The 26193-nt window shown below is 45.8% G+C and overlaps 2 protein-coding genes across 2 annotated transcripts; one reads left to right on the top strand and one right to left on the bottom strand.

Annotated features, from left to right (window-relative positions):
• Positions 1-1053: 1053 nt before the first annotated feature.
• Positions 1054-3330, bottom strand: LOC144108501 (uncharacterized). Its single transcript, XM_077641720.1, has one exon. The coding sequence runs from the start codon at positions 3328-3330 to the stop codon at positions 1054-1056; it is 2277 nt and encodes a 758-aa protein (XP_077497846.1).
• Positions 3331-15762: 12432 nt separating this feature from the next.
• LOC144108500 (uncharacterized) lies at positions 15763-26193 on the top strand. The gene is made up of 4 exons (XM_077641719.1): positions 15763-15857; positions 16261-16926; positions 25726-25824; positions 26155-26193. The coding sequence occupies exons 1-4, from the start codon at positions 15792-15794 to the stop codon at positions 26191-26193; spliced, it is 870 nt and encodes a 289-aa protein (XP_077497845.1). The 5' UTR covers positions 15763-15791.

The raw sequence follows: 26193 nt of genomic DNA, 5'->3' as shown, positions 1-26193 counted from the left end.
AGTGAAGCTTTCGCTTAAAAATGCATGCCTAGAAAATCGGATTTTCGAGAGAGTGCATTGAATTTTGGAGCAATATGCCAACAAAGTAGTGTGTTTGAATATGCAATGCTGTGCACCAGACTCATCAATAAAATGATTGGCTGTTTCTACCTAATTCACATATTTACCCTTTCACACTGAATTCCTTGCCACACAAAGCTGGAGTGCTGACAGAAGAATGGTGAAAGTGTTGTGACTGGTGCCTTTTTAAACCTTGCAATATGCCTCAGCAGGATGACAACCTTTTCTGAATCTCAAAGTGTGTGACGGATTGTTTGCTGGATGTGGTGGCAGTTAGTATGTGAGGGTTCTTTTGCAATTAATGACACCCATTGGCTACCTATTCTATGCAGGCTGCTGTACATGTTGTACGTGAAAGAATACGTGCTCCACGTACGCGTTCTATATTTCCGGTCACAAGGAAGAAAGATAATCCGGTAAAACTTAATTTGTTTAATTGGCCGAATGGTAAAAGAAAACTTTACAGCAGAGGTTGGAAACACGGCCTTTCCGTTCAGCGTCCCGCACAACCACTGTCCCGATGCTGGGCCGAGTCCTCCCTTTCCTCCTTTCCCTGAGCTGCGTTAAGGTACAACGTATCCCTCCGTGCAGCACTTTGCGGTGACAGTAAAGAGCAAGCAGCTTCGATAGGTGGCTCTGCTTAGGTATCACGACGGGATGCTTAGCGTCATAGTCCAGGTGACTACGTTGTAGCCGTCCATCAATTCTCAGGATTCCCTTGTCGCCCACCATAAGAGAAGCATTTCTGTGTGGAGAGTCGACGGGGAAAGCTTGCTGGTTATGAACGCTTTTTAGCTCTCTGTGAAAGCCTTCCCTCTGCTCGTTGCGGATCCAAAATATTTCAGCCTGATCGAGTTCTTCGGCGGTAAGAGCTCCGACTTCATCGTTGCGTCGTCTCATCCTTGAGACGAATCGAAGCACCCAAGCTGTGACTCTGATCAGTCTGATGAAGGAGCTGTAGCGCTGAATGTCCATTAATGAAGGGGATTGCACTTAGGATGACATGGCTGGCAGCGCCTTCGTTGCCTGTTTTAGCTCCAGTTCCGCATCAGAGAACGCGTTCTGCACTAGTCCCTGTGGCCACTCGCCATCAGGTTTGCGGAGCCACTGGGGCCCTGTCCACCACACGTCGCTGGCCGTAAGGCGAGAAACGGAAACGCCGCGTGTCAGGAGGTCCGCAGGATTCTCTTTTCCTGGGCAGTGCCTCCATTCATAGCCGCCGGTGACGCGCTGAATCTCGCATACACGGTTTCGCACAAACTGCTGCCAGCGTCCCGCATCTCCTCGTATCCAGTGGAGCGCTATCGCAGAGTCGGTCCACAAAATTACTCGACCAGGGTGCAGTTCGATCGTGCTTAGGATGTAGCTGCATAGTCGAGCAGCGAGCAAACATGCCATGAGTTCCAGCCTCGCTAGAGTGAGTTCTTTCAGGGGGGCCACTCTCGATTTGCTCATCACGACCGTTGAATTCAGGCCGTCCTCCGAGGCGATGGTAACGTATGCGACCGCCCCATAAGCCACGGGACTGGCGTCTGCAAAGATGTGTAGATCCGTCTTTGTTGACTGCCCGTTTACGTCCGCCCCATAGTACCGCGGCACCTGTACTTCAGAGAGGTGTTTTAATTCACCGTGCCATGTAAGCCACCTTTCGGCTACATCACTTGGTAGGGGATCATCCCACTCCACGTTTCGTTGCCACAGATTCTGAAACAAGATCTTGGCCCGCACGATAAAGGGTGAAAGCCATCCCAACGGGTCGTAAATCCGTGCCGTAGTTTGTAGCATGGATCGTTTGGTGTCTGGTTTACCAGTGTCGTCTGTGACGCAAGACGCAAAGGTCAGGCGATCTGTAATGGGGTCCCATGCCAGTCCTAATACCTTGAGTACACCGGACACAAATTCCAGAGGCTTGGTTTCGTTACAGTCTTGCCCAAATAGCTGGCGCAGCCTCTCGTTGTTCGACGACCACTTGTGCAGCCTCATCGAGGCGGCGTGGAAGATTGCATTGGCCTCGGTGTATAGCTTCACTGCCTCCTCTTCGTCATCTGCACCAGTTAGTAGGTCATCTACATAAAGGCCTGGCTGCAGCTGGCTCGCGGTGTGGGGAAAACCTTCCTCGCACGATTTCAGGTGGTGCTGAAGAGTAGCGGAGAGTAAGAATGGCCTCGCGGTGGTTCCAAACGGAACTCGCTTCATGCGCCACGTTTCAATGGGAGGCAACGGAGAACCGGGCTGAGGGGTCTCTCGGAACCAAAAAAATCGAAGGGCGTCTCTGTCTTGTTCTCGGATTCCAATTTGCAGAAAGGCCTGTTGGATGTAAGCGACAAGTGCAACTCGGTACTTGCGGAAATAAAGAAGGAGCCCCACGAGGTCCGCAGTTAGATTGGGTGCAGTCTCTAAGTTATCATTGAGACTCTTGGAATTCTTTCCGCGGGAGGAAGCATCAAATACGACCCTCAGTTTTCGGGAATCGCGAATGAGCGCTTGATGAGGCATGTGATAAACGCAGTGGTTGCGGATGGTCTCGTCTTCTACCCGTTCTGCAATGTCGGAGACGCCATACTGCCTAATGGTCGTGTCATACTCTTGGAGCAAGTCAGGAGCCCTCCTGAGCCGGTTGGCCAGCTGACTGAGTCGCTTCAGCGCAATTTCCTTGTTGTCCTCGAGTGAAATCTCGGATTTCCAGGGCAACGCAACTTCATAACGATTACCGTCTCGCTTGATGTTGTCCTCAAAAAACTCCAAGGCCTCACATGGTTTTTCGTTGTCTTCGCTCTCATTCACCCCAATTGATTCTAAGGTCCAAAATTTGGTCAGAATATCAGTTGTTTCTTTTTCAATCACTGAAGTTCGCAGTGTCACGGTGTGGAGGCAGTTTGTCTGCTCGATATCGCTCTCAACAGGCCCTTGAACAGTCCACCCAATTGATGTTTCTACTGCCCTCAGTCGTTTTCCTAATTTGACACATCTGCCCGTCGTGAAGTCCCATAAGTGATCAGACCCGATGAGCAGCTCAACCTTTTCTGCACCGCTGTCTGTTGAGAAGTCAGCTGCTTCGTACCCGAGGGATATCAACTTTTGCAGTACATTTCCCGGTGGCGAGGGTATCGGCTGGTCACAAATTACATCTGTTTCCAGCACTTCGAGCTCGCGCTCACATCCGCGCCTCGTCTTTAGCGTAACTCTGACTCTTCGGAACTCGCGTTCCTCTTGGTGGCCTCCGAACACACCGACAGTCAGCCTTTCATGCCCGAGAAGCGTGCATCCCATTTTCCGTGAGGTGTCAGAGGTGATGTAGGAGCGCTGACTTCCTCCGTCGAACAGGACTCGCACCTGCGCGTTGGAAGTTTCTCCACTACATAACGCAGTCGCGGTCTGTAACAAAACTGTTCTTTTGAGAGCGGAGCTGTCTCCCGTGGTCGTAGCTTCGAGGCTTATCTGTGCATTAGTCACTGTTCGGTTCGCTTCGGGTGGCCTAGCTGTTACTTGAGTACGCCGGGTCGCACATCGTGCTGGCATGCTTCTTGCGGCATTTGTGGCACTGCAGGTTTACGCGGCATGCTCGTGACCGATGTCCAGTTCTCGTGCACCTAAAGCAACGGCTGGACGACTGCAAAAGTCGTTTCTTCTCCTCTAGACCTTTTGAGGCGTCGCAGATGTGCGTTTGGTGATCGTTAGAGTCACAGAAGAAGCAGGTCAGCGGGCTCGAGCTCTGATGCAACATCACTGCGGATCGGACATGCTTGTCATGCGTTTTACGAAGCTGCTTGTGACTCTCTTTAGTGCCTTCTTTAGGTTGTCGACAGAGGTCCATGCCTTGCAGTGCAGCCAAGTTCTCTCTGCTTTCGACCTCTACTCTCAAAAAGGAGAGTAACATAGAAAATGAAGAGACGGTGCCTTTTCCAGTCTCGTCCGTAGTGTGCGATGAGGCATCGGAGACGGAGCCTTGTTGCTCGCTGGCGAGACGGTCGGTGTCGGCAACGCACCTTCGGTTGAAGTCTAGCAGAATGTCCTGTGGCATTGCTCGTTGTGCAATCGGAAGTAGCATTGAACTGAAGGTGTCCAACTTCCGTCCGAGCGCTTCCAGTCCTCTGATGTGCGCCGCCAAGGTGTCGTAGAGACGGCGAAGACCGGCCCGCCAGCGCAGCAGCCGCATCGCCTGTCACCGATGCTCGCAGGTAGTGAAACCTGTCTGTGTCAGTCAAGTCTTCGTTTTTATCCACTACCTGCTCAAACACTTCCCAAAAGGCTTGCCAGTCCGAGCGCCGCCCGGTGAATTTGATCAGTTCAATTTTCGGCAGCTTTACTCTCGTCTTCACCGACGTGGTCGTTATGGGGGCTGGCGTGGTCGTTTGGATGGCAGTGCCACTGCCCGCCGAATTCACGGCAGCCTGCGTTGTTGACGAACCACTGTCGACTCGAAGCTGCAGTACAGCAAGGCACGCTGTAATACGGTCTTGATAATCGTACACTTGCTGATATTCGTTTTCAGCATCTTCTTCCGGTACCAATGGCTCAATTTCTTCGTTGACGTGCTCTAGCTGTTGCTGCAGCTTAATGAGTCGAGCGTGGAACGATACAGCTTCTGTAATCGTGAGGGACGCTTGTCGCTCCTCAGTTTCGTTGGTAAGCTTCGTAATTTGCGAGCGTAATACTCTTCGTTTCTTTAAAAGGCACTCCATTCTCTTCTACAGTTCGTTTAGCCAATTAGTTTACCGGATTGAGGACATGGATATTCGTCGTTGCCGAGACTTACGTGAAGTGGATGCGTTGATCGTGAGCGTTGGAGCGATGTAGCGATGGTCTCACAAATCCAGAAGCCCCGGGTTTCGGCACCAAACTTGTTGTACGTGAAAGAATACGTGCTCCACGTACGCGTTCTATATTTCCGGTCACAAGGAAGAAAGATAATCCGGTAAAACTTAACTTGTTTAATTGGCCGAATGGCAAAAGAAAACTTTACAGCAGAGGTTGGAAAAACACACACACACACACACACACACGCACACGCACGCACACACACACGCACGCACACACACACACACACACACACACACACACACACACACAGCACTCCCGCCGTCCTGGGTTCGTTGGCCGATAACATCGCGCACCGCACGGCGCCGTCTCAACTCTTTTGTCTCCGACAGTACATGCTACTCATAGTTTTAAGGATAAAAGCTAACTGTGAAGTGTATGCCAGTTCACTCAGTTCTGCACATATCTGTTGGTGTTATCTGAGGCTATAACCAGATAGCCACACAAGCAAATTGGTACATATGGATTGAAGGCACGGACAAGATAACTTGCATATTGCATTATCACCATAGCAATTTTATTAGGTGGAACAAAATAAGCTGGGCTGCTTTGGACTAACATCAGATGCTAACACAAAGTTACTAATGCTAGATACTAACACTGACATCAAGACATGTCATTGAGGGGAAAAGAATAGATTTCATATCGAAGAGCTTGCATTCCCGATAGCCTGGAATAGCTTGCGATACTTTTTGAGACACATGCAGACATTGGGCAGAAGGAATGCTGTACGATCATGCTTGCGACTGAGTCTGATGATTCCAGCGTTCTGAGTGGAGCGGCATTAAAGCAGCAGTCGAGAAATCCGTTCCGAGAACATTGTTTAGCACCAAGATTTGCTGTGGTGGCCATGGAACTCGGCACAGCTGACCCTAACATCTCAATTGAATTCACTACAAACTCTGCGACACCTCAGATGAATTTTAACATCTGAACAGCATCTTGGAAAACGATAAACATTGCAACACGATTGCTTACAATCTCTCATTCGGATGCTAGTAATCACTCAGAAGATACCAATATAGGCAACTCTCTCATTGCGTCAGGAATTTGTTCATCAGAGAAGCAACCATGCAGCAGGCCACAACATTATGGAACGTGACATCCGAATGCTAGAGGTCGTGGACAAGTTGCACGAAACATGCACAGCAGGTTATAGATGCGGCGGTAGAAACACACTGTAATGCGTGCACCACTTAAATACGGTCCTCAGCCGGTTGCGATCACGGACAGCTATAGCTGGTAGTGAAATTGGTGATGTCACAACGTACTGCACCTAAAGGTCACGCTGTCATGATCCATGGGGTTACAGAGCTCAAACACTAATTGAAACCAGAACATGCACTCCAAAAAAGATAACTATTCTTGTGAGTGAAAGAATGTATCAATTAATCCTTTTCAGAGAGTCGTGGAATTTGTCAATACCGCCGGATATATAAAAAAAAATTTCCCGTTGCGTCCCGACCGAGGCACCAGTCGTATGGTGGCACAGTAGCAGCAGTCTACGCAGCAGGATTCGTAAGCATAGAGAGGCCTCTGAGTGTGTGCATGTGACCATATGCACAATCACAGAGGTCCAGAGGGAGGCTAGTGAAATGGAAATGAGGGTCATTGAGGCTAATCGTGTAATTAGGTTAATGAGTCGACAACTAAGATACGGGGTAATAGAAGTTAACAGGGAAGTGTACGAGGTCAGGCACCACCCTTTTGCACAGGATGGCATTCACTACGGTGGCGCCACGGGCAAGGGGGTGGGTAGTAGGATAGGTCGCCAGCTAGGCAACAGCTTTTTTGGGGGGACCCAGAGCTCTGAGGGAACCAGAGTAGAGAAGGAAGAACCAACATCAAAAAGACGATGGAACCATAAAAGAAATAGACACAAGTGCCAGGGCCAAGTTAATTCAGATATAGGTTTAATTAACATGCATGGTGGCAGGAATAGACTGAAATGAGAGGAAGTAGAAGAACAGTGAAGGCAGGAGGAATTAATGGTACATGGTTTAGTGGAAACACATCTTAGAGACATGGACCAACCACCTGATAACCCAGACTATGCATGGGAATAGTGCAATAGAACAGAGGGCAGCAGAAAGAGGGTGAAATTGGGGCATTCATTCATAAAAGTATTAATTTTCATGGGGTTAAACTGGTGTGCAAGGAACATTTATGGCTAAAAGGAACAGTGGCAGGCAAGCAAACACTCCTTGGCTTTGTATGTATTCCTGTGGACAGGAGCTAATGCCAAAGAGGAAAACAGGAAAATGTTAGAATGTATTGCAAGCGACATTGATGAGCTAGGAGGACAGGGCGAGATAATTATATTAGGCGACATGAACGCACATATAGAAGACATGGATGGGTACACAGATTCAACAGGAAGCATGCTGCAGGACATGTGGCAGGCATGATTTAGTTGTATGCAACAGTACGGAGAAGTGTGAAGGGCTCATAACATGGGAGGCAGGGAGTCTGCACTGGATGATAGATTATGCACTATTGTCACAGAGTATGTATAATAGATTACGGGTAATAAGCATAGATAAACATGAATCCCAAAGTCTAGGTAGTGACCACAAGCGTATCAAGTTGAGTTTCAGAAGAGAAACCAATGTAGGACTGAAGCAAGATGAGCAATTAGAGGGGAATTTTTGCTTAGAAAAGCAATTGGAAGCAGCAGCCAAACAAATTTATAAAGTAAATTTTGAGGATAATGAAAAAGAATGGACTTATACCAAATTAACTTGATTACTGAAGCTAGAGCTAGCTAATTAAGGTGCGAATAAAGCTAGAAGGGAAAAGACGCAACACAAGAGTTGGTGGGATGAGGAGGTCAAGAGGGCGATAGAGAAACGTCACGAAGCGTCCAGGCAAAACAGATATTCCAAGAGGAGGGGGGAACCAGAAGTTAAAGTAGACAGAAAATGGGATACCTTCATAAACATGTAGAAGGAAAGCATCCTATTTGATTAATGAGAAAATTAGAAGAAAGGTTGCCCAGTGGATGTCAAAAGTAAATAAAAAGGATAGAAAAAGCAGCTAAAAAATTCTGGAAGCATCTAAATGCAATGAGTAATAAGACTAGGCTAGAGCAAAAATTTATTGTTACAGATCAGGGTATTCGACTAGATGGGGATGAACCGATAAAACACATAGGAGCAAGGATGACAGAAAAATATAATGAAAGGAATGTTCACATAATTTATTGGAGGATAGACCAGTTACTACAATAGCTTCACTTGAGCAAAGACAGGAGGAAAGGGCAGAGAAGAAGGTTCCTAGTGGCATATCAACAGGACCAGATGGAATTCCAATTATGTTGATAAAGAAGCTTAGACCAAAATCCAAGCAAACATTAATACCGGTAGTGAATAAAATGATAGTGGATGAGAAAGTCCCCGACGAATGGCGATTAAGTAGAATGAACATGATATATAATGGAAAGGCAGACAAAGCTGACGTAACTGCCGTCCCATAGCAGTGACATCATTGGTTTACAAGGTGGTTATGCAGATTATAAAGGACCAATTGCAGGCTTGGGTGGAGAACGAGGGGGTGCTAGGGGAGCTACAAAATGGGTTCCGGAAACAGAGGAGGTTGGAGGACAATCTCTTTTCATTGACGCAGTGTACAGAGATTGCTGAAAATGAAACACAGACTCTTATGGCTAGAATTTCTGGATATTTGGGTAGCCTACGACAACGTTATTCAAGATTATTTGTGGGACATATGGGGCACATTGGATGTGGAAGATAGAGTTATTGATCTTTTAAAAGATATGGAATGCAACGAGACTACAGTGGAATGCAACGAGACTGATTTATCCAAGGCATTGTGGTTTAAGGAAAGTGAAGGGAAAGTAGGTATTAAGTCTTAAGTGGGTAGAAATAACCAAGCGAAGGTTATCTGATTGGTGGCTAAAATCAAGAAGACAAGAGTAAAATTTCATAAGTCATGGCTAGGTGGCTTGAGCCACTGCCCGTTTTAAAGGGTTCAGCCTTATTCATCTATCCATCCATCCTTGTTCGAAGGTGTGGGCGTGCAGGCGCGAAACCTATCGCTCGTGTTCGGGGAAAGTAGCACATTGTATGTCCATGTGTTCTCGCTCATCGGTGCGAAATGCAGCAAAACTAACTTATGTCACTGTTGCTGTTTTGCTAAGTTAGCAGCGTCCGCAAAAGTTTTCTAGCTGAAGGGCTGAAGGCCTTCTTTTGAACTCCACATAAAAAACTCCATTTGGCGTGCATATTGGTTAGAGCGGTAATACCAATTCTGCGTCTGGGCGTTATCAGAGAATGTTCGAACGTCACAAAGTGACTTGTTAAGAGAAGACTGACGGCAAAGTTGGCTAGTCAGTATACTGCGGTCATCGTTAAATACCATCCTCAATACGAAAAAAAAATACGACGCATCTGCTATGGATGCTGCATCATAGTTGGCCATCGATCATAGCCGTTAAGTTTTCAGTCTTCCCGGGGGGTGGAGGGGAGCCCAGTTAGCACCCTCTTTTTTTTTATTTGCCTTCCCTATCCTCCAGGCATGCTCCTTGGCAAGAGAAAATTATTAATGCAAACGCATTAGATGGCTATGTCCCAAGTTTCATGTCACCAAAACTTTCTCCGCACGATTTCGTCATTCTGTGAAGATAAATGTGCTAAAGTTTAATTGTGTCAGGTAGTGTGTGATGAGATCTCTCTGTAGGTAAACTTCGGTTCGTGTGGAGCAATTAAACACGAAAATTACACTTTGACGTCACAATAGCCGATGTTTATGTCCCGTGTTTCATGCTTGCAAAGCTTTCTCCACATGATTAAGTCGTTCTGTGAAGCTAAATCTGAAAAAAGTTTGATTGTGTTGTACAGTGCGTGATGAGATCTTGTTGAGGGAAACATTTGGTTGATGAATTGTAATAAATTAATAGCACTTAGCACCAGGACAGAAATTAAAATAAATACAGTAAAACAATAAAACTAGAAAATTAAAATAAATTAGAAAACAAATAAATAGGAAAGATAGGTCGTGTACTGGCATAGTGGAAAAATCTGCATTCTAGAAAGTTCCATGCTTTTGCATTTCTCTATGTAAGCAGACTTAAGTGCCCTGGTAATTTTTTTTATTTTACTCACAGAATACATTACAGAGGGGAATGGCAATTCACAGCAATATAGTAGATATAAAAATGTAAGGGGGCCAACTACTGATCCTTGAGGAACCCCAGAACCAAGTGGTGCTGTAGAGAGAGAGAATTTTAATGAGAGGAAACAGAGAGGTCAGCCAGCAGAAACATCACCCTGGCCTGCTACTCCACACTGGGGAAAGGGGAAAGCGAGGAATGGGAAAGAGCACGGTTCAGTAGAGGAATCAGCATCATTAATGCTGACAAATTCAACACGAGAAGAATGTAATCCACGGATCCAGTTGAAAACTGCCGGGTCAATGTTCAGCACACTTAGTTTATGTAATAGCAGTGAGTTCTTAATTTTATCTACTGCTTTAGCAAAGTCAAGGAATATGCTGTCATATGAAAATAAATCAGGGGGGCACTTTGTTGGCCAAAATTGCAGTGAGGTGAAAGCCTTTAGCGCGGTGTTGCTGCACATGCTTGTGCTGCATGATGTGTGGCGAAGATGTTTGTTTACGACTACAAAGAGTGTCTAGGTGGTAACCTTCTGTTCAGGAGATGTCTGGATTAGGACCTTACAGCTTATTGAAGCCTTGGCAAGGAATCCATGGAACACCAGTGCCGCCTTGCCCCTTGGACAAACGCCTAGCTCACATTTCTCTGTGGACACCCCAACTGTGCTGTAAGGGAAGGAAACTGAAATAATATTGCTTTTAAGGAAAGGAAATGACCACTGTCTTGCATATCTCAGTGGACATTGGAAACGTGTTTGACTGGAGTGGGACAGATATAGTCGAATGCAGCTGCTAGCACCATCAGTGAAGCGGTAGAGCCCTGAGTTCAATAATTATAGCCTGGAATGTGAGAAAAATACGAAGAGACTGCGTTTGTAATATATCAAATGCAGAAACCATTTGTGCTTTTGATGATGAAGAAGGTACATCAATTCTGGTGTTTGTGCCACGCATAGTGTCGGATTTTTATTAATACGTAACGCGGGAAAGCCAGCTCAACTATTTGTGAAAGGCGTATTTTTGATGTTTGACGTTTCGAACCACACCGCCGAATAAAAATTAAAAGCACGACTGCCTTCAATTGTTGACTGCCTTCAATTTTGCAGTGTAGCTTTGCAACCTAAAATTCAAAATAAAAAGTTGATTAGTTAATTTTAGTTATTCAAGCATATAACTATTCAGCTTTATCATGAGCAGCCATGGGCAAAAGTAATTAAGTCACCCCTCTTGTGTTCTGAAGCTTGCCACTCTGCATGGAGCAACACGTTTTACAGCATAGTTCACACTGTCGAGACCAGCCTGGCGGTGCGGGCCGGGCAACATTATTTTTTTTTCTTTTCTCTGCCCACACTAACATATGTTGAGACCGGCCTTCTTGGCCGGCCTCGACATTAGAAGGACTTTGTCACATGGCGCCCCCATGGGGAGCGGCAAGCTTCAGAATTGAAAAAAGGACCCTCTTGCTTTTGGTCACAACTCTAGATAACATCGACCTTGCTGTGCAATCCACCTGCACAGACCACACCGACGCACCTCTTGCAGTTTTGAAAATAAAAATCTGTTAATGGTTAAAAAAAGAACCTTTTAGAAATAGGGTGATTACTTAAATTGGTTGCTAAGCTAACTTACTGTAATCCATCTGAAGGCAAGAAATCGCTCCACGAAATTTGTAGCACAGATAACTAGTTACCTTCCACTGTGACATTGCATTTTTTTAACTGTGCAGGTCCTGCATGCTCACGCTCTGCAAAAAGAAAGCTAAGGAGGAACTGTGGTGTCAAGAGCACCAAGGCAACATTTCAATAATATATAGACGCCTATGAATATGGATGCAGAATGGGGGCTCTTGCTTTTGCTGCCTGTGAATGCGAAAAGGTCACGACAATAACAGCTGCTCTCAGGCTTTCATGCAAGTTCTGAAGGATACAATTCTGAACAGAGCAAAGACATGCTGGAATGGTGGCTCTAATTGAGTTCATGGTGAGGAGTACTTCCTGAATCGGATGCAACATACACATTGTCGTATTGCTGACCACAAGCTGCTAATCGAGAGCCTGGTGAAGAAGGTGCCTGAGAGTGCTTGTCAACTGGCCAAGGATAATTCAGTCACTGCGCTTAGGTAGTTGCCATAAGCAGTGGAAGGGTGAGCAGGCACAGGAAACTGGGATGAAGCTGGGCCAGCCTGTTTTGGGCAGGAAACTAGTGTCAGCTGTGCAAAAGACCAAATCACAGTAAACGAATTAAGCAGCTGCCATGAGTACTTGCTAATGCGGTGCTGCGAGGAGTGCATTTATGGGTAACTCTTGGAAAGATACCTTATGCCAGGTTGCTTGAGTAATTCTGTTTTGGGCTATTTCATTGCATGTTGGTCTGCAGCTACCTGCTCAATCATTGTATCATCAGGATGTGCGACGCAGGAAAACCGCCATTACCATAAGAACAGCCAAGAACTATGGACCGATGCTGAAGAGATCGCTTGAGCTTGTAAAAAATTGAAAAGAATAAATGTTAACACTAATGCTGCATACAGCCAAAATTTCCTTTTCCGATTTGATGTATTTCAATATGACAGGAATTGATATTTCAGGGATTTTAGCAGAGACTTGTTTAGAAAATTGGCTTTTTGCCAATTGTTGCCAAGGAGAGAAGAGTGTGAAGAAACGGATTAAGGAGTGAGAGGCTGCTTACATATGTGCAAAGATATTTACATGCTCCTTTCTGTGCATGCATAGTAATCGGAACTCTCCAATGCAGTGTGCGGGTTTTCCTCCTCCATTTTGATTCGGTAATCACATTGTTATTGGTAGCCATATACAGTGCACAGAGTGATGGACCAGCATTTCGTGCATACAGAGGCATTGTTTCTGTAGTGTCGATGCATGCTGTTCCTGCAGTCTAAACAAAAATGTAACTTTAAAAAGATGCCACACATGTTTTCAATTTTTCAATTTCCACATTTCTTCCTTCAGTTATGCTAGTGTTTTAAATATTACAGGCACCCACGGCTAACACGGTCCATAAAGGTAAATGCAAGGATAGTATTCTAGCATGACTATCGGTTAATACTCACTTAACTTGCAGCCTTTACAATTAAAGGAACAGGTTTAAAATTAAATGGATGTGTCCTAGATTGAAGTATTCTAGTGCTATAGAGTACTGGCTAGGTTCAGCAACTTCAGATGCAGCGTTTGTGGTTCAGTCAGGAAGTTTTACTATGTCGTATTCACAAAACATGACAGGGAATCAGCCATGTCTCTTTCATTATGACTTGACAGCATCCGTTATGGTATGCACAAGGCAGCCCAAGCAGCAGTGGCCGATCGCCTATCATTGGACACGACTTGGAATGCTCTCGATGGCCATCATACTTGGCCAGCACCCTGCTTCCTTCAAAGGAACTAGCTTGGATACCATGCTGAATGCAATTCTAAACAGGACGATCATTGGTCAGATGTCTTGGCAACTCTTTGGCCACCATACACGATCACACATGTTCCATTCCCTGAATACGTGACATACCTTGGGTAAATATAAATGCATGCTGTGAGGAATTGCCTGCCTTGCGTCGTTTTTTTTTCGTCGCCCCTTTCGCGCACGTTCTCCTGGCGCCTGCTTCGAATTGATCGTACGGCCGCGTTACCTGCGAAGAACACCGATGTAAGAAATAGTTCTAAAAAAATTCAGACCTCATTATCATGAAATCACCTGTGTCTAAGCAAAAATTTTGAGTAAATAAAACATCCGCTTATTTCCCACTGAAAAGTGTTAATTTGTGCATGCAATGTTGGCCTAAAAAAGTTTGTTGTCAGTATGATTTTGTATCCATCCGCCGAGTGCGCCGCACGTGTTGCTTTGTCGCTGTGGTATGTTGTAGCAGTTGTGCTGCAGTCCTTAGTCGCTTCATTGAGTTGCGGTTGTCCCTGTGATAATCTGCAAATTTCAACGTTTTGGGACAGTTCTGCGCGATTGCAAGACTTCAACTGTTCACGATCAACGTGCATCCGACGATGTCTTTAGCGGCGGATTTGTTGGCCAGGTCGCAAACTCGTCTGTGATTGAGATAGGTAAGCCTAAATATTTACCAACCTCTGGCCCGGAGTGGTCTGCACGCTCTGTGACAGAGCGCCTGAATCCGGCGCAGAGCTCGCGTCCTGAAATTGCGATTGGAGTACACTTGCTCTGGCGAGAGTATGCAGGCCAGGGCATGTAGAGATCCGCTATTTCCGCTGAAAAAAAGGTCCGTTCGATTCGCCTGCACTTCATGAACTGGTTCTCGCGGTGCTGCACTTCGCCATTCGTTTCAGCGGTGCAAGATGGCGCCGTCTGCACGACGCCATTCTTTTCAAAAAAAGTGCAGACGTCGTGCAGGTCTAGTTCAGGAAAGTGCAGGAAAACTGTGCACCTCCTCAATAGTCGGTGCCGAAATGGTGCAGCTGCAGACGCCATGGAAGCAGACGACGGTTTGCGCGACGATGGCTTGCGCTTTGCGATAAACGGCGGACATACTCAAATTATTCCACTCGTCGATGACAACAGTGACTCATACGGGCCCGCCGACCCTCATGGAACGTGAGTGGCCATCCGAGAAGCCGACGACGGAGGTCGGGACGGCGGCCCTCGCCGGCACCTTGCATCTCTCGACCATCGTGCTCTCGACGGACCCGTAACCGGCATCTATCGATCGTTTCTACTAATAAAGTTATATTAGTACTCGAAGCCGGTTATGTTAACTAAAAAGTAAACACGTGCATGCAGCGCATGATGCACGTTGTTGCAACAACCGCTTAGCATGCAAGTCGGCGCACGCGCACCTTAGTCGTGTTCAGTAAAAGAACACACGTGTGTTTCGCTTGGCTGCCGCAAGGTTGCATCGAGACTGATTCATGGCAACACTTCGCTGCGATGTGCTGTTTGAAAAATCTTCACGCGGTTCGGGATGTTGGCGGCCGTTGATTTGGGCGCCACGCTGCTGGCTGCAATTTGGTGGCGACGCCAAGGCTAGCAGACGACCAGGCCTGCACTCGACCATTCGTTTTGGAAGTAGGCAGCACTTGAACTGCTGGAAATGGCGCTGCACGCTCGCCGCACCGCCACGGCACCGCTGCGGAACTTTACAGAACTGGTGCAGGGAGTGCAGGCGAATCGAACCAATACCACCTAGATAACTTTACAAGGCCCCCGCATGACCTCCTCGCCAAGCGTCTACGTCACTGCTAAGAGATGCAGCGCGCAGCAGGTTGACGTGGCGCCATCTGGGAGAAAGCTGACTAAGCGGAAAAATTCTGTTCCCTCGATCGGATTTGGAATTATCCTGGCTTGGCTCGAACTTGGCTATTTTCTTGTCGCTTCAAATAAAACTCAAGAAAGCTCTTTTCTTATTTTTGCCACGCTTATATTAACGAGTTTATAGTTTGAAATATTGCAAAAATAAATGTCGTGTTAAGCCTTGCATCCTTGCTGTCAACTGCGGCTTTAACAATGTTTAATATCAAACTCTACTTGCGTTTGAAAGCTAATGCCAGTCCGCATCCTAAGTTGGTTGGGAACACTGAGACAACCAGTATGCACATGATCATGGTGCTAGCTGACGTGAATGTGTCATGTTTTCACGGAAGAGCTCAAGAGCTGTGCAAGCTTTTTCATCTGCAGAGGCTTCGTTTGCGTGTTTGAACCTGCGTAGCCTCAGTTCTGAAATGCCTGGCTGCTGCTGCGCCCCAGGCTGCAGATAAAATTATGATGGTGGTCCGAGTGTCCGCGTCTACAAGTTTTCTGCGGACGAGATGCAAAGGGCAGCATGGACAAAGGCTATTTCTCGCGAAGATTTTGTGCCAACCAAGCACACTGTGGTAAGCGTCGCTTTTGGTGCTGTTTTTCAGGATGCTTGCCTTAAACATTTTGCTTCAGTAAAACTTCTTTTTAGCCTAGTTAGTGCATTTTGAACCAAGGAAAAGGAGCAGCGCAAAAGCATGCAACCACGCAAGAAAGGACAAGACACGAGCGCTGTTTTCGCCTTTTGTGCCGTGTCTTGTCCTTTCTTCTCTTGTGGTTGCATGCCTTTGCGCTGCTCCTTTTCCTTGGTTTTGTGCTTCACACGACATTTTTTTTTATGGCTTGCTTCGGAGAGGGGACTTTTTCTTCACTTTCTTATTACTTCGCTTGCGGAGTTTTATTTCCCAGTTATTTCGCTTGCCGAATTTTGTAAGCCTGTCGCCCAAACCTAATGGACTTGTGGTTTTACTTTGTTTTTAGGTGTGTGAAAAACACTTTCAAACGAGTGACTTCGTCAGGTTTGCAACGTACACGGACGAGAACACTGGAAACGTTATCGAAGTTCCGCTGCAGCGTGTCCGCCTGAAGCCAGCTGCTGTCCCGAGTGTGTTTCCCGGCTGCCCGAAATATCTCTCTCAGCCACCATCTTCGCGAGAAGCTCCTGCAGAAAAGAAGGCCCGACTCGAGGCAGCGTCACTGCGAAAAGCGATAGAGCTTTCTGTTGCTGCTCAAGAGGAAGAAGATCGCAGGAACAAAATTTGCAGTTTTGGGGAGCTGTGTTCTGCCCTTCCGAAGCTTAAGACTTCTGACTTCTGGACTGTGGTCACTACGCAGGCAAAGGTTTTGTTCCTGGGGCTCTCCCTCGACCAAGCTCCCGCAGTGCGTTCATCAGTGGTGGTTTTAGACGACCTGTCTGTTCAGGTGTTTCTCGGAGGGTCCCGTCTCCACAATCTTGGAGACGAATGTGTGCCGTCACAAATGAAGGATTTAAGGGAGCTTGATAAATTGCTGCAGTCTGTTGAAAAGCTGCAGAGTTGTGCTAGTGGCAGCGAAAAGGAACACCAGCTTCTCGCAACTGTGCTAATGCTCCTGGATGAGGTGAACAAGGATTATGAGCTCGAAGAACATCATGGATGGAACTTACAGGTACTGAAATTTATGCGAAGCGAAGTCGAGCTTGTTTTGAAAAATGTGCCTCGATATCCACCAGATGTACTCATGTTTTCAGGTCTGCTGTATACCATTTCTCCACATGCATACAGGTTCATCAGAAGCTCGCTTAAAATTAAGCTGCCGTGCCCAGACACTATTCGACGACTGTGTTCGTCATATCACATGAATCCAGCACTTGAACAGCAAGATCCTTGTTTCTTGAACTATGCTAAAACTGTATTGCAAGCAATGGTCGAGCATGAGCGCACTGTGACATTAATGATAGATGAGATCCATCTTCAAACCTATTTTGAGTACAAAGCAGGCTTCGTTACAGGTGCCGCAGCCAATAGTTCTGATCCGGCTAAAACAGCATATGTGTTCATGCTACAAAGCCTTTTATCAAGCAACAAGGATGTTGTTCACATTTTGCCAGTCGCACAGATAGGTGCAAAAGCACTGCATCTATTTTTGCACAAGCTCATTACTGACCTTGAGTCACTTGTATTTAAGGTACTAGCTGTTGTTTCAGACAACAATGCTATCAATCGGAAAGCCATGACATTTTTTGCTAGCCCCCCCAAAGCCAGTATAGTTTACACACACCCAGCCGATTCCTCTCGTCCACTGTTTTTCATTTTGGACCCTGTGCACCTTTTGAAGTCAATTAGGAACAATTGGCTAAACCAGAAAAACAGTGGAAAGTGTATATATTACCCTGATCCAAGCAGCAATGACCCAAAGCCACCTATTCTTACGGCATCATTTAAATCTTTGTGTGATCTGCATGAGGCTGAGCAAAATAACCTTCTATAGCTGGCACCAACACTCTCACTGAAAGCACTGAACCCATCAACTATGGAGCGCCAGAACGTTAAGCTTGCTCTCAAAATTTTTAATGAATTGACAGCAGCTGCACTGCAATGTTCCGCTGTACAACATGCTAAAGGAACAGCAGATTTCATAAACACCATTTTGACATGGTGGCGAATAGTGAATGTAAAGACGCCAAGAAAAGGTGAATGCCTGCGTGACGAAATGCAGTCTCCGATTGTGTCAACAACATGTCCACAGCTTGAATTTTTGAGGAAAATACCAGAGTGGCTAGACTACTGGGCTAGCCTCAGACACGATGCTGGCCACCTGACGAAAGAAACTCTCATGGCTTTTGGCCACACGAGCCACGCTCTGCATGAGATCGCTTTATACTGCCTGGAAGAGCTGGGATTTCAGTATGTGCTCCTTGGAAAATTTCAAACAGATTGTCTTGAGGATAGATTCGGGAAGTATCGCCAGCTATCCGGAGCCCAATACCATGTCTCGATCAGGCAGATTTATGAATCTGAGAACAAGCTAAGGCTTCAAAATGTACTGGACATGCCTGATCTTGACATTATTGCAGAACCGATCTCCGTCATAAGTGTTGAATCACTTTGTGCACAGTTCAGTATAGCAGTGACCAATGCTGATGTAGCACAAAAATCGTCGATGATTCCCGCTGTTACGTATGTTGTGGGATACTGTGCCCTTGCAACACTGAAAAAGCTCATGTGTATGTCGTGCAAGGACAATCTCGTCCTGGATAACACCAGTTTGGACCATGATGACACACTGCTCATTTCAGGCATGACAAGAGGAGGATTAAAGTTTCCACGAGATGTTGTAGTGAACGCTGTACTTTATACAGAAATAGTCCTTGACAAATTGAGGAGTGAGCAGTATGCATCCAAATTTCTGGCTCTTCCAAATCAGAAGGAGGCCCTTGTTTCTCTTGTGTCAACCATTCTCCACGATTCTGGAGACCTTGATACGTGTGATTCTGGTCATCACACCAGAAAAAGTCATGCACCATATTTTGAGTGCTCCTGCCAACACGCTGTTAAATAATCTGTGCAAAACGAAAAACAACACAACAGTGTCGAAGGGGCAGCGAAAAATGCAAACTCTAAAGAGTTGAGGGTTGATGACTGTATCGTTTAATGGCAAGTGTTTCTGAGATAGCGGACCTTTCTTGCACACCTGATTACATTATAAAGATAGCTTTGTATTAAGGCATTTTATAATCTGTACATGTTCTTTTCATACTTAGCAACTGCAGCTATAGAACTTTTGATAGAACTGTAGTGAGTGGTAACTTGTGTACCAAATTTTTTTCCCTTCTGTATGATGGACATGTAAACGCAAATGGGTATGTTTGTTCCTGTTTCATACAGTATGGCACTGAACAAATTGTGCTGGATTCTTGTGTGCGCATCTCACCAAATCACACAACTTGGTGACAGCTATATTCTTTGTGTATGTGTGTGTGAGTGTGAAGTGCTTAAATAAACTCTTTATTCACTGTATTCGTTGCAACTTTTTTTAGAAATCTTGCTGGTTTGTTGTGAAACATCCGTGCAACGTGAAGTAGTATAGAATAACATATGAAGGAAGCTGACGGTCAATGCAACAAAGGAAAGCATAGGGGAATGTTCGATTTTTACTTAAGTGGTTATGAGTGGGAAGTGAATAGTGTAATCATTTTATGGATGCAAGACAACTGACTAGGAGGAATTAAAAAAAAAGTCAAAGGAGCTACAACTGGGGCTAGTTGGAAATGCATTCTTGAAGGGGATGATAAGCGCTGTCAAAATATGAGAAGGGACAAGCAAACAGGACAAAGCGCTTTCTAGCAACTGTTTATTCTATGAAGAAACATGAATATATATACACATGTTAACGTCAAATCATGCGCAGAAGAGGGAAGACCGCACCGCACTGACAAGAGCGATATGAAGAAAGAAATAAAATAGAATAGAAACGAACAACACGTGCCTTTACAACAGCCGAAGATTACTTATCTTGAGGTAGTTTAATTCAGTTCTCCCTAACAGCACCGAAGCGGAGCTGACGCATTGTTTATCTGGAGCAACATGCATAGCGAAGGCGTCGATTATTTCGCGTTCCCGCCTGTTCCTGAAGAATACATATTCTAATCAAAAACCGTTAAATACTAATATTACGCTGGCACAAAACACGCAGTATTTTGAGAAATGGGTGCCCGACGGGTAACCGGAAAAACCGCGTGGGGTGAAGCTGACTTCCAGGCCCATCTGCTGTGTGTGACGTTACGGACGCGTGCGGAGGCCTTGAGCTAGTCTAGGTGGTATTGATCGAACGGACCTAAAGAACGCCACTCAAACTTCCGGTCGGATCCGCCGATTTCGGCGGAGCAGTCCCGACTGCTCCACAGAGCAATCTCGGCTCGGCAACCGCTCCCTGTCTACGATTGGAAGACGCGATCCGTGCCTCAGATCTGCGTTTGGAATACAGTTGCTCCGAAAAGAGCAGGAAACGTTGCTCCAGAAGTGCTCCAACTCTGCGATTGGAAGTCACCATTAGTGTAAGCACGCCATGTGCCAATGCTATACTTATTTTAAGCTTGAGAACAGTCAGTTGGAAGCTGCAACCAGCTTATTTTCCATTCTTCTGGGCTGGCGAAGTTTGAAATCGCCACTGTGCAGTTGGCGGGAATGGATTAATCCATTCGAAGCTGTTGTTGTTGCAAAGTTGCAGGCGCTCTTTAAGAAAAAAAGAAGTGGCTTCGGCATGATCACTAATGGTCTAGCACTTGCAGGTACGCCAGTTTGGACGCGGCGGGATTCTGTGCAGATCGCCGGACCTCGCCTGGGTAAGAGATTTGCTAAACTCCTCATCCTTTGCCTCCCTTCAGGTAAGTTGCTCCACCCCTTCACATCTGGCGTGCACGAAAGGCATTGTACGAGGCGTAGACTCTTCCCTGTCTCCGGCAGAGACTCTTGAGCTTCTGTCAGCTGCAGGTGTTGCTGTGCACCGCTGTAGCCGGGATGTAAACAACTTGCGGATGCCCACTGAATCTGTGATTGCTACCTTTGCCGGCACTTCCTGCCCCTCTGAAATCAAGGCATGGCCTCTAATTTTTTCGGGTAGACCCATTATCATCTTGGCCTCTGCAGTGTAACAACTGCTGGCGCTATGAACATAGCGCCGGCATTTGCAAATCCAACTTGAGGTGTTGCAATTGTGGGGATGGTCATTCAACGAGCACCTGCACTGAGAAGAATGAGTGAGAAGTGTTGCCATTGCGGTGCTGCCCACTCTTCAAACTACACAAATTGTCCCTCTCGAGCTCAGGAAATCCAAATTCTGGAGATAATTGACAAAAAACGCTGTTAGCGCTGTGACGCTATTTCAGAGGTCAAAGAACGTGCCCACGGTTATGCCGGTGTGACCGCTCAGCAAGGTGTCATGTTAGACTCAATGCTGTCCCAGGAAATTGTGGCTGCTTTGGAGGCTTTCATGTCTAAAATGGTAGAAAAAGATTGTCGCAAGTGTGTCGGAGTGCCTTACAAACGTTCTAGCGACTCAGCTTACACATGCCGTGCAGGCCGGTTTGGCACCTCTTTCGACAGCAATTCCCTCTCCTTTTATCCGGTCTACAATTCCAGTAGTATCACAGCCCCATGAACAAACTCTGCCCCTTCCGCTGTACCTACCTCGGGTACTTCGAGGGATGTTGGTGTAATCTACGATTCCGAGATGGTGGGGCCTGATGCGCGGTTTCTTAAGTGCAGCAGGTCCCCATGTCTCCTTCGTTGCCTTCTCTGTGCACCCAGCCCAAATCAAAGAAGCAGCAGCTTGGCACCAAACCCAAAGATACCATTTTGGAGCAGGCAGTTGCTGCTGCTAGGCTTTTGCAACCATAGCGTCGTTGCGAGTTCTGCAGTGGAACTGTCACTCTATTCTTTCAGCTTCCACAGATTTACACTGCATTTCTACCGAGCTTAATCCGGATGTCATAATCCTGCAGGAAACGTGGCTTTCAACCAACAAACATTTTCATATCAAAAATTACTGTTCATTTTGCCTAGATCGCCAGTCTAGAGGAGGGGGTTTACTAACTTTAGTCTCTTCAAAATTTTGCCACAGGGCTATGGTATCTTTTCAACAAATGTCTCCTGACTGTGAGATTTTGGCACTAGACTTTGTACTTCCTGGGTGCTCTCCATTTTCAATAGCAAATTGTTATTTCCCTAATGGTGTCCAGAATGTTAGACCTCTGGACTTGTTACTCGCTAACTGTAAAAACCCAGTTCTCGTGGCTGGGGACTTCAATTCTCACCATGTGTCGTGGGGTTTTCGGACTAATACATGCGGCAAGCGTCTTTGGGACTGGGTTTCTGATCACAACCTGATGTGCCTAAATTCAGGATCGGCCGGTTATCTTCGCTCACGCACTCAATCTGTTTTAGATCTCACGTTCATTAGTCCTGGAATTGGCGTAACGAATTGGTTGACTGTTGATAGCAGCACCTCAAGTGACCATATACCTATTCATTTTGATATCATATGTCGTGTAACTCCGGCGTCTTCTCAGTTGCAGTCGCATGTAAATTATGTCATATTTCAGACAGCGTTGCGCTGTGCCCTTGCTTCAGTGTCTTACATTGCCGAGGCCCACCAGTCAGCCAGCATATGTTTGGCTATAGAGGAAAGCCGTAAAAAGTTGGAGTTCCTGGTGAGGCCAACAAAAGGGAATTCTTCTAACTGGTGGAATGCGGACTGTACAAGAGATTACAGGCGGAGGAAGGCAGCATTGAAAAAGCTTCTTCATAATCAATGCCCGAATAACTGGAGTGATTATAAATTTATTGCAGCCACCTTTAAACGCACAGTTTCTCGTGCGAAGGAAAAATATGACTCGGAACACTTCGATTATCTTTCATAGGCGGGCAACCGACGTGCACTATTCGGTTTTCTACGGTCTAGGAAACAGCTCATGTCCTCTCATAATTTTCAGTCATTAGTTACGTCACCTGAAGAAGCTATCCAGGCGGTTGAATTAATTGCCACAGGCCAGCAAAAGCGGTTCTCGTGATTACTACCTTTGTGCCCAATGTTGTTTGCACCAGTTGTGCCAAATGATAATGCCTCACAAGTAAATCTATCAGAGCTTTCACAAGTTGTCCAGAGATTGCCAGCTGCTGCTCCTGGTCCTGATGGTGTTACTACAAAGATGCTCAAGATTCTCTTTGAAGAGTCTCCCAACTCCTTATTGCACCTAATAAACTACTCTCTCAAGCACGCTTGGATACCTTCTGAGTGGAAGCTGTCCAAGGTGATCCCTTTACTTAAAAATCAGGGTGGAGGCTATGAATTGGATAATATTAGGCCAATTTCTTTAACATCAAACATGGTAAAGTTGATAGAAAGGGTGCTACTAATTCGGGTGTCAGCCATTGTGGACCGCAAAACTATACTCAGCCTGTGCCAACTCATTTTCCGGCCACGGTGTATGGTATGGAATGTACATGCTGATCTTGAGAGCAAAATTCTCATTGCTCGTCGTCAATGCCTGGTCGCGGCTTTGGTTACGTTAGACGTCGCCAAAGCTTACGACAGTGTAGAACACTCCATCCTGATACATAGGCTACAGTCTCTTCAATTTCCGATTATATAGTTACATTGATATCTGCATTTCTTTATAACAGGGAATTCTTTTGCATTCATAATGGTGTTCATTCAGAGAGGTACAGGCAAACGCGAGGTGTACCGCAAAGGGGCTGTTCTTTCTCCTGTACTCTTTAATATTCTGTTGAGCTCAATTCCGCTCCACTGCCATGTACGCACTTACGTCTATGCGGACGACATTGCGTTTTTTGCTGCTGTGCCGGATATACATTCCCTGTATGGTCTTTTGCAGTCATATTTGAATACACTTGAACACTGGTTGAGCGCATTACACCTGAAGTTAAATGTTGGCAAGTGCGCCACCCTTGTTTTTCCTCTATACACTCCTGTAGTGGTCTCTCTCACTCTCCAGTTAAAAATAATACCGCAGGTTCAATCCCTAAAATACCTAGGGGTCATTTATGACAACAAACTCACCTGGCGACCTCACATTGACCATGTCGTGGCGAAAGGGGCTTCAAAATGCATTCAAAATGCATTAAGTACAACTGGTTTACACTGATAAAAAATATGCACAATTTGCTAAAACAGAGTTCTCAGCTGCATGAAAGAATCGAGATTCAACAGACCAAATTTCTAACCTCTTGTTCAATGACAATGCATGGTCTTCAAGGTCGGTGAGCGAGCTTTTCAGATGGTAATAGACTGCTGCCCTTCAGCTGGCGCCATTGTGGTTGGACACCTGTCAGCACAGCTATGACCATGACTGAATGGAAGGTAGTCAAGTGTGCTGCGCTGCAGCGTGCTCTGTGAGGTAGTGGTGACGAGTTCTCTTAATCGAGAAGTTGATGGTGCATTCGACAGTTTCTTCAGTAGCATCCAAACTGATAACAACCGTGAACTCTAGAGCTCTGTAAGCATTGGTGTGCTAATTTTAGGAGCACTGAAACTTCTTGTTTGCACTAGCTGCCATGGTTGGACAAAGCAAACGTGCAATGCTTGCGAAAAAAACTATGCCACTTGATTTCTGCGCTGGTTTCTGGGGTCCCAAAGGCCATTGTAGCTGGTTGCATGATTTTTGCGTAAAAATGAAGCACTCCAAGTAATAACAATAGATATGCTAATTCATCTTACAAAAGTTGGTAATATGAACAAAAATGGCTGAGAGGAACCCATTGCAATGAAAATCACAGACCGTACATATAGTACCGTACATCAGTGAAGATTCGTGCAGGTGCAGGCAAAAAAAAGTTGGCTTGGCTTATATCTGCTAGTTTGACTTCCAGTTAACTCGGCAAATTGCAATGCAGCGCATGTGGTAGCATGTCTTACTAGGAGCTTGCGCGTATCAGGTGAGCACTTGGCAAATACAGAGCCTTTTGAGAGTACATCCAGTTCGACAACACATTTGTTGTGGCGTTTAAAGGGCCCCTGAAAAGGAATGTTTGAGGCTGGCTAGAAAGTACAGACCACCGAGCGTTATGCAATGTACTAGACCTCAAAAATAGCGGATAATTTTAAATGCAATTTTAAAAATTCACACTTTTGTACCTTGTGATGACCTGTGGTGCTGGGCTTTCGAACGAAACGTGGGCCACCTGGCACAAGACGTGTTGTCATGCAAGTGACGTCAGCAGCGAAGGGCTATCGTTGGTTCGCTACATTAACTCTTTTTCAGATGTCGGGCAGCTACTATGGCCACGGTCACTTTAGCGGATCAGGAAGCTCTCACCCCAGAGAATTCCTGCGTGCATCAGCAGACTGCAGAGGAGCGCTGACAGTTCAATGCGTGCAAAAGTGATGGGAAGAAATAGAAAGGTGCAAAAGTCATGGAAATTCAAATTTGTACTAAAGATAACACAGCTTCCACAAAAAAAAAAATTCTTGCTGAAGGATAATTGTAGAGCGACATTTTATTTTACATCGTAGGCATGCCACAACATTATTGAGAGCACCTTTCATAGTCCCTTAAAAAAGACAGCTTCGAAGTGATGTAGCATGCTATCTAATGCTCTACTTCAAAGCACTTGCGAGCTGTTAAACAGCCCCCTTTGTGGGTACTATGTGAAATGAGAAAAACATTTTGATAAGTTTTACTTACGTCTTTCAGTGCACCATGCTCTCGTTTTCTACCCCCAGCTTGGAATTACCTCCACGTGCGACATTTCAAAAATGCATTAATACATCCGCCTATAAAATGACGCTTCATACTTTCAGAATCTGTTAGATGAACTTTTGCTCTTCAGAAAGGGATGGCATCTTAGGTGCACTACGAAATCACAAAACTGCTTTGAACCTTTGCTTCCATGTATTCCTAAGAGCACTAAGCCCAATTTTCACACGCGGTTTTAACCGTCATTCTAGCTGGCAACAGCAGCATCACTGCATCTTGCTTATGTCAGATCATTGTTGGTGTATACAGTTACTTACACGATTACCAAGCAGACATTTGCTGAGCTGAAGGTGTGCTTCAGCATAATACATAGAGGAGGAGCAACCGAAAGGCTGAAAGCATCAATTTATAACTCCTGGTAGATAGGGTCATTATGACATAGGTTCTTGATGGGAGCAAGCAGTCAAGTGACATGTTGCTTCTTTCATGTGTGTCTTAACATGCTCCATGCTCCCCCTTTTCTTTTCCCTTGTCTGCTCAATAGCTAACGATCGAGGACCTCCACTCTGGCGGTCTTCATGCTATAGATAGCAAAGAGGGTTCTCGCAGCTTCCACCCTCACCGTTCGATCATGTTTTTATGTGGCACTCATGTTAGTGCAGCACACAATGTTACTATAGAATGGTGACAAGCTGCGCTACATCTGCCATTGTGGATGA

This window comes from Amblyomma americanum, chromosome 10 (genome assembly GCF_052857255.1).
Source record: "Amblyomma americanum isolate KBUSLIRL-KWMA chromosome 10, ASM5285725v1, whole genome shotgun sequence".
NCBI classification, from domain to species: Eukaryota; Metazoa; Arthropoda; class Arachnida; order Ixodida; family Ixodidae; genus Amblyomma; species Amblyomma americanum.
Note: the sequence above shows the minus strand (reverse complement) of the source record. Positions and strands in the feature narration are given on the sequence as shown.

Excerpts from the sequence above, each read along its gene's own strand:
- LOC144108501 (XM_077641720.1), bottom strand. The coding sequence starts at position 3,330 with ATGGGATGCACGCTTCTCGGGCATGAAAGGCTGACTGTCGGTGTGTTC.
- LOC144108500 (XM_077641719.1), top strand. The coding sequence starts at position 15,792 with ATGCAAAGGGCAGCATGGACAAAGGCTATTTCTCGCGAAGATTTTGTG. Across the intron at positions 15,858-16,260 it reads TGCCAACCAAGCACACTGTG|GTGTGTGAAAAACACTTTCA; the intron begins GTAAGCGTCGCT and ends CTTTGTTTTTAG. Across the intron at positions 25,825-26,154 it reads AGACATTTGCTGAGCTGAAG|AATGGTGACAAGCTGCGCTA; the intron begins GTGTGCTTCAGC and ends ATGTTACTATAG.